Genomic DNA, 9,338 nt, shown 5'->3' with positions numbered 1-9,338 from the left:
GGTTCAATTGGACATGTAGATTATATATATTCGTACTTTTTTTCATGTGGAATCATAGAAGGAATTCAATCACTACTACTTGGTATCTTAATTGGAGGACGCTTCCATAAATACGCGTAAAACGTCTTTTTGTAAAGACACTTATATGTTGCATTATTATTAGACCTATTAATGAATTGGTTATTTTTGAATTTTTTAAAATTTAAAATAAAACTGACTTTTTTATAACAACTTGTGTATGAACCCGTGCTGAGCACAAAAGAATTTATAAAAATAAAAAAAAAATTATATGATTAGATATTTTGAAAAAAAACACAATAATTATTATTTTAAAAAATTTATAAAATTATGATCAAAATCAAAGTTTAACTTAAAAATAGTGAGTAATAATTATTTTACACTTTTTTTAAAGTAAAATAATTATACATTGATATAGAATTTAAAATAAAATTAAAATATTTATATTAGAATTCTATTTTTTCAAAGACTTCTCTATAAACAACATTAATGGTTGAATTTGCAGACATTCCTACGTGATTCATAAATAAAACTTTTAAACCTCTCTTACTCTTAACTCTTGAAAGTGTCACATATAATTGGTCATGTGTAAAAACTGGTTTGGGTAAGTACAATCCAACATGAGATAAAGTTTGTCCCTGAAATTTATTAATTGTCATGGCAAACGATATTATTATAGAAATTGTCTTCATTGGAATCCAACTGGGACGGTTTCATTTGTTGGTACCATATTCATTCTTGGAATCAAAGCAATATGACCAACATTGTTACTCATTAGGACTTCACATTCTATGACATGATTTCCAATCTTCCTAACTTGTAGCCTTGTACCATTACAAAGACCACTGGATTAGTCAGTATTCCTCAGTAACATCACCGGAACACCAACCTTGAGTATTAATTTATGTGGAGGCAAACCAGAGCAATTTATGCTATTCAGTAATTCAGGATCATAGAGATCTAGTTGGCTCTCCATATTTCCTTCATCCATACAAATCGAATCTGAACTGAGATATAATTTTTCCCCTCCAAGAATGATAGCCATCAGATGGTTGTTGACCTCTTCAACAATGTCCAGTGTGGGAGCTAGTATAGTTCTTGCTTTGAAAAAAATCCTTTGAGGACATGTTATCCAAAATATTTGGATAAGAAAAATGAACCAACTCATCAAATGCCTGGTCCGAAGAAGGAATAACAATATCTTCTGGAAGACATATCTCAGATTCACCATCCATATTGTTACCTATTAGACCATCACCAACTTTCAATAATCACTCACCAAATTACTCTGTCTCATCTTGATCTGAAGCAGTCGTCCCTACAGAGAGTCTCATGTTTTTTGTTAGTTTGAGCATCTGACAAAACTTCCAAAGGCAAGACGAATTCACGGTTGAATGAACGATATCTTGTCTCGATTCTCGTAGAATGACAAGAAGAAATTGTCTAAAGTCTCCACCTAGTACAACCGCTTTTTTCCCAAAGGGCAAATCTTTGTTATATGTTAGAGAAAATCTCATGATATCACCCAAGCATTTATCAATCGCTTTATATCAATACCTGCTAACCAATGGAGCCTCATCTCAAATTATAAGTTTGGCTTTCAACAGCAGCATTGTTTGAGGGGAACCAGGTTTGATGTTACATACAGAATCCTCGGATATATTCAGTGGTATTTTGAACCTTGAGTGTGCCGTTCTTCCATTGGGAAGAAGTAAAGATGCAATACCACTTGAAGTAATGTTTAACACAATATCACCCCTTGAGCGAATCTCAGCAGACATAAGGTTCTAGAGAAATGTTTTTCCAGTACTCCCATGACCATACACAAAGAAAAGACCCCTTCATCACAATGTATAGCTGTAACAATTTTATCGAATGCATATTTCTGCTCAGGTGTTGCGATGGCTAACATGTCTGAAGTATTTTTCTTTAAATCATCCCTGTTAAATTTTAGCTCTTCCCTGATAACCCTTTCGGTTAACAAAGAACTATCAACTTCAGTTGCTAAAGGCATAGGAGGATAGTCTTTCAAGGTTTTATAATAGGAATGTAAGATCTTGTCTATATCTATTAAGCACAACTGCTTAATCTCATCATCTGACATGGTTAACTCTGCATATTATACGATACTATAAAAATTTAATCAAACTAAAAATGATCAATAATGAAGAACTTTTCTAATTGCAATTAATAAAAACTCACCCCTCATGTTCATCACAGTTATCTGTCGATACAAAATATCATCTGAGAGTTCATGCTAACATCTATTCCAGACATGTTTTGGTCTTGAGATATTGTTGGATGTTAATAGAATGACAAATAACCTCCTAACATATGATCCTGAGGCCCACGAGCTTGCTTCCTTAATTGCATCCATGAATTCTCTATCATCTTGCAAGAGTCCAAGGGTGAAGCATGCATCTCTATATGTAGCATAAATTGTTCCTCTTACTATTCTTATATCTCGAAAATTCATACATCCTTTTTGAGTATTCAAGAGAAGTCATTGGTAATATTCTTCGGTTTTGCTGTTGCAAAAAACTTGGTTAAAATCCCACTTTTAAGTTGCTAAATGGATTAGGCTACGCGATTTCAATTATTATGATGACAATCATGCATGAGAATTAAGTGTTATTTAGAAAAGGGTTAAGATTAACGACAAACATGCATATGCGTTAGTCATGCTCTTATTATGTTTCTCTCTTTTTTCCCCTCCATATGCATCTTTGTTTAATGTGATTGATTTAGTCTAAAATTTTGAATGTTAAATCAGTGGAGGCTATAATGCTTGGTTCCCAACAGTCAACACTACCTGAGGATGCTTGGCACAAACTTTTCTAATACAAACCTCTCTTGTTAGTTGTCACCCATACGGGAGGAGAAAATTTAAGTCTTCAAGATGAGAATAATAAACAAAGAAGTAAAAAATAATCTGATTCTTAATTTTGTTGTGATGTGCGTATTATTTCTTATCAAAGATATACATTATGCTTTTTGTAGGATGTGAAAGCAAGAGTGACTCAAACTTTGTTATTTTTTGTTGGCATAAACTCTTATATCCAATCTGCATTATTTAGTGATTATGTATCTTGGCATTAGTGCATGTCTTTGCAAGCTAAAATTTATAATTTTATATAACTGCCTATGAAAATCTTGCTAAAAGTGCCACAACCCCTCTCCTTATTGGCCGAATACAACATGAGCTATAGATTAAATCTGTTTTTGACTGCAGAATCTTTTTTTTATGATGAAAAGATTATGTTTTCTTGCAAGAAAACACAGAACTGGATTTTATTTTTGTTCTGTTTTTAAATAAATAGTCCCAAGAAAAGCAAAAACTGTTGAGGTTGAAATTATGACAATTATGAGGGTGAGGATCATACAAATGTGGGACTAAGTGTATGAAAACAGAGAAACAATTGAGTGTATGAATAAAATTAGAAGTACCTGCTCATCATCAACACCATTTCAATGGAGCTAATGGATTTGGGGTCTTTGAATCTCGGTAAAGACCAAAGTCTGATTACTTTGACATGAATCTTCCAACATTCTTTTGACGGTGCAATCATTTCCAACAAATCATATCGCCTAACCATTTTTTCTCTAGTGAAAAAAATAAAAGCAAACGTAACTTCTAGCAAGTACGTATGGTAAGATTGTAGGACCACACCTTTTAGAATTTTATAGCAACTAAGAAGAGGTATATTGTTGGGTAAATCATTTTAAAATTGGAGTGCATCAAAAATCACATATCCTCCATAATCCAAAAGAAGAAAAAATCTGTCTTGATGATTTAAAAAACGAAAAAAGATTTGAGTTGAAAATAAAACACTTATTCTACATCATAAATACTAACAAATCAAAATATACTAAGTAAAAAAAAGGTATGAAAATAAGATCTGAATCCATGCCTTTCTTGCAGCAGCTCAACTCTATCAGTTACAGATAGAGAGCATTCCAGTGCGACGGCGATCTGAACGACAACAACATCAGTGAAAGTCTCCTCTTGCCGGCCTGCTATCTAACCTCTCTGGTCACATTAGCATCTTCGATCGTCGTCGACCTCCTCGCCGGCACAACCCCGTCATCATTCCGTCACCGTATGAGCAACCAGTCTTCTCGTCTTCGCTGTTCTGAAGTTGCCAGTGCCAAGCCGCTGTTTTCCATTGCTGGCGTATATGCTTGCTTGCTGGGAGAGAGAAGACCCAAAAAGACTAAAGGAGGACTTTGGGTGCGGGTTGAAATTAATTGTATAAGATCCGGATAGATTTTTTATCGGCCCAGCTTGGAATTGGGATTAGTCTCTGTAGATCCATGTTTTATTAAGATACAATGGAGGCAAGCAAGGCAACATGGTGTGGGCCCTACTTTTTCATTCCCTTTTTATCACCATTCACAAATTCTATGCTTTGTTTGATTGTTGTATAAATTATGGATCTACATTGGGCCGCCTAGAAAATTAATTTATTTTGCTTATGTTTTAGAATGAGTTTAATTAATAATTTTAAATTAACATTAATTCATATATAATATATAATTAAATTTAATGAATTTAATTAGAATAAATAATAAATTATTTATTTTATTTTAGACTTCATAAATGAAAAAACCAATTCACTAATATAACGAATTACAATTAATGTAGTATAATTAATTAAGTAATATAAATTATAATAAAATATATTAATATTTAAATATCTAATCAAATTAATTAGTTGATATAATTAAGTCATTGTAATAAATTGAATTAAATGAGTTAAAATAATTAAATCGGGAAACACTCTCCAGAGCATGCCACGTCAGCTCCATCATTAAGTACAGAAACCCGATTTTTTGTATAATAGAATAGATATCAATAAATCCAATTGTTATCAGATCTGGTCGAACCGATCAATTTACATAATTTACTGAATCATGGCTTTTTTTTGTTTTTTTAAACATGATTCAGTTTAGATTGTGTAAATCGGTCGGATCAAATCAGGTCTAATAATTATAGTACGGACAATTGAGTTTATTATTGTTGTTATAACAAACCGATTTTGTTCTGATTTATTAAAAAATAAATTATTAACCGATTTAATAAAGATATCCAATAATATCATGACACATATATACGTCTTTAAAAAAAGACATTTTTAATGTCTTTATCTAAGTGGTCTCCATCTTAATTTATGCATTAATGACGATAGATAATTCGTCATAGTTTTAGCATTATATATAGCGGATTTGGGCAGTATAGGCAAAACAAATTCTATTTGTTCTTTGTCGCTTTGGGTTGTGGGGCTTACTTCCTATCCCCAATGGGAGTAGTAACTAGTGTTATAGGTTGTTGGGCGGCTGAAAGGTTGCCACGAGTAAGTAAGTAAGTTTGGGGGACCGAAGTCTCCGTGCACTGGACACGTACTGTAACACCCTATCAAACTAAGTTTCACCCTATATCTGTGAAGCAAAGGCGATAAAGTATCACGACAGTTCTAAAGCTCCATACAATAGTATATAATCAAGAAATAATATAACTAGAAGTTCGATGAAAGGAATAAAGGATCAAAGACTCATAGAATAGAGAACAAGTCACAGCCTGTGGAGTTTAGGTCGGCCAACTCAAGCTGAATAGAATAGAGTTTTGAAGTTTAAAACAACAACATCCTATCTCTCAAAGTTTTCAGAAGTAAAGCCTCTAAGGGAACAAAATACAATAATCCAAAAGTGAGAGAATACTATATCAAAATAAACAAAATACAAAAGAAAACCATCCTTCACTCTGTCACCATCCGCAAACTCACTGAGGTGGGTTGCAACCTGCATCTGAAAAATAACAACAACATATGGTATGAGAATCGGAAGTTCTCAGTATGGTAACAGTGTCCAATAGATAAGATATAAGGTTTCGGAAAGACAAAGACAATCCTAGAACTTCACATTGATACAAGACATTCAAGCTTAATGAAAGATATAAATTAAACCATAAACAAGGTAATCTAACTTAAGAAATTTTTAACTAATGCTAGTCACCGCTGTCTCACAGCCTTCACCAACCTATCCTCCATGCGATCCCATCGCCACCGCCTACCAAATCTCCTTAATCCCAACAGAAAACACAGGTAATGCAAACAAGTAAAGTACAAGTAATATACATATACAACAAGTAAAACAAATAGCATGTAGGCATGTGATTTATTTAGGCAAAACAGAAGTTAAACAAAGCAAACAAGCATATAGAAGATGCATATGATGAATGTCTGTCCTATTGGCTGTGATATAACATTGTCAGTTCAAAGTTGCCAACCCGACACATCCTTTCGAATGTAGCATTTTTGCCATGCCCAGGGATATAGTGCTCTACTCACTATTAATCCAAGGATATAGTATCCGACTCACTTTCATGTGCATCCCAGAGATATGATATAAAGTCCTGCACACTCTTGCGACAAAGAAAGTTATGCGAGTGGGATACTACCTCAATCCTCACATCTGAACATAGGCAGGAAACTGCCACAGTCCCTATGCCGGCGCCGCTACCTCGACAAGCGGGATTCACCACCATCCTTACCCGAGGTGCATAGTGACTTATCAAAAGAACATATCATCATTTACTTTCAAGTTCTCATCCCATTGAAATCATTATTAGTTCTCAACTACTCAAATTCATCGTCAATATAGCACTTCACTAATTCACTTTAACTAGTCCATCCAACGTACTTCCCAAGTCTAAGTCATCGGCTCGAATCCCATAACAAAAATATCCATTTAAGTCTACCCAATGCACTCTCCTTTAATCCAAAGCCTAAATACTAGCTAAGGGGTCTTAAACGAGTGTTATGAAAGTTTACAAACTTTCCAAAAAGGTAAAATAGTTAAAAACAGGGTTTTAGGTGTAAAAAATAGGGCTTGTGCGTACGCATGATGTTGTTGTGTGTATGCACAACTTGCAAATTTTTTAGGGTGTGCATATGCACACTGGTGCACGAAATTGTGATCTCTGGTAATGGCTCCAAAAACTTGGTGCTCTAATCTCAATTCATAATTTGTCACAACTTCGATTCAACTAACCAGCAAGTGCACTGGGTCGTCCAAGTAATACCTTACGTGAGTAAGGGTCGAATACCACAGAGATTGTTGGTATGAAGCAAGCTATGGTCACCTTGTAAATCTCAGTCAGACGGATAATAATTGATTATGGAGTTTTCAAAAATAATACTAATTAAACATAAAATAAGGATAGAAACACTTATGTAATTCATTGGTGAGAATTTCAGATAAGCGCATAGAGATGCATTCGTTCCTCTAAATCTCCGCTTTCCTGCTGTCTTCATCCAATCAGTCTTACTCCTTTCTATGGCTGGCTTTATGTAAGGATGTCACCGGTGCCACTGGCTACTTTCAATCACGTTCTTGGGTCCGAATGGATAGCAAAATAGCAAAATAAGATGAATTGAATAGAAAACAGTAGTACTTTGCATTAATCTTTGAGGAACAACAGAGCTCCACACCTTAATCTATGGAGTGCAGAAACTCTACCATTTGAAAATACATAAGTGAAAAGTCCAGGCATGGCCGAATGGCCAGCCCCTCTGATCTAAGAACCAGGTGGTTGCTAGTGGGAATGATTGAGCATTGAATGAACTCCAACCATCCTCTAGCCACAGGCTTGAGGTCCAATCTTCTTAGTTGAACCGGCTTGCCTTTGGAGTCAATCTTCTTTTGAGCTCCTTCCACACATATGTCCATGAGGACTTGGTCCAACCTTTGATTAAAGTTGACCCTTCTAGTGTAGGGGCGTTCATCTCCTTGCATCATAGGCAAGTTAAACGCCAACCTCACATTCTCCGGGCTAAAATCAAAGTATTTCCCCCGAACCATTGTAACATAGTTCTTTGGATCCGGGTTCTTACTTTGATCATGGTTCTTGGTGATCCATGTATTGGCATAGAACTCTTGAACCATTAGGATACCGACTTGTTGGATGGGATTTGTTAGAACTTCCCAACCTCTTCTTTGAATTTCATGTCGGATCTCCGGATACTCATTTCTTTTGAGTTTGAAAGGGACCTCGGGGATCACCTTCTTCTTGGCCACAACATCATAGAAGTGGTCTTGATGAGCTTTGGAGATGAACCTTTCCATCTCCCATGACTCGGAGGTGGAAGTTTTTGTCTTTCCTTTCCCTTTTTTGGAGGATTCTCCGGTCTTGGGTGCCATCAATGGTAATGGAAAAACAAAAAGCTTATGCTTTTACCACACGAAACTTAGAATTTTGCTCGCCCTCGAGCAAGAGAAGAAAGAATTAGAAGAAGAAGAAGATGAAAATATGGAGAAGAGGGGGGAGGTGTGATTCGGCCAAGAAGAGAAGAGAGGGTTGTGTTGTGTGAAAATGAGGAAGAATGGAAGGCTTTATATAGGGAAGGGAGGGGGTTTAGGTTTCGACTATATGGGTGGGTTTGGGTGGGAAATTGATTTTGAATTTTGAAGGTAGGTGGAGTTTATTGGGTAGGTTTATGGGGAAGAGTGGGTGGATGTGAGTGGTGAAGGGTTAATAGGGAAGAGAGATGGAGGTGATGGGTGAAGGGTTTTGGGGAAGAGTGTTTATGGGATTGTGTGAAAGAGGGGTGAGAAGAGAGTGAGTGGAGGTAGGTGGGGATCCTGTGGGGTCCACAGATCCTAAGATGATCCTGTGGGGTCCACAGATCCTGAGGTGTTCAAGTATTTACAACCTTGCACCAAATGAGACATGTAAAATGCCCTTGCACCCAATTCTGGGCGTTCAGCGCCAGGTTGGTGCCCATTTTGGGCGTTCAACGCCCATTTGTTGCCCATTTCTGGCGTTGAACGCCAGAACCATGCTTGTTCTGGGCGTTCAGCGCCAGCTCTTCTCCAAGGCGTAATTCTGGCGTTCAGCGCCCAGATGCTGCCCATTTTGGGCGTTCAGCGCCCAGATACTGCCCATTTTGGGCGTTCAGCGCTAGAACCATGCTCTGTTCTGGCGTTGAACGCCAGACAGGTGCTTCCTCCAGGGTGTGATTTTTCTTCTGCTGTTTTTGATTCCGTTTTCAAAATTTTTTTATTTATTTTGTGACTCCACATGATCATGAACCTATAAAGACATATAACTAAGAAAAATATAGTTAGATATATAAAAATTGGGTTGCCTCCCAACAAGTGCTTCTTTAATGTTAATAGCTTGACAGTGGGCTCTCATGGAGCCTCACAGATGTGCAGAGCTTTGTTGAGACCTCCCAACACCAAACTTAGAGTTTGGATATGGGAGTTCAACACCAAACTTAGAGTTTGGTTGTGGCCTCCCAACACCAAACTTAGAGTTT

General features: G+C 36.3%; 1 protein-coding gene across 1 annotated transcript; it reads right to left on the bottom strand.

Annotated features, from left to right (window-relative positions):
• LOC107627148 lies at positions 707–6,562 on the bottom strand. Its single transcript, XM_016330007.1, has 4 exons — positions 6,397–6,562; positions 1,856–2,130; positions 1,699–1,805; positions 707–863 (listed from the first exon to the last, which is right to left on the bottom strand). The coding sequence occupies exons 1-4, from the start codon at positions 6,560–6,562 to the stop codon at positions 707–709; spliced, it is 705 nt and encodes a 234-aa protein (XP_016185493.1).

The sequence above is a fragment of the Arachis ipaensis genome, chromosome B02, assembly GCF_000816755.2.
Source record: "Arachis ipaensis cultivar K30076 chromosome B02, Araip1.1, whole genome shotgun sequence".
Classification (NCBI taxonomy): domain Eukaryota; kingdom Viridiplantae; phylum Streptophyta; class Magnoliopsida; order Fabales; family Fabaceae; genus Arachis; species Arachis ipaensis.
Note: the sequence above shows the minus strand (reverse complement) of the source record. Positions and strands in the feature narration are given on the sequence as shown.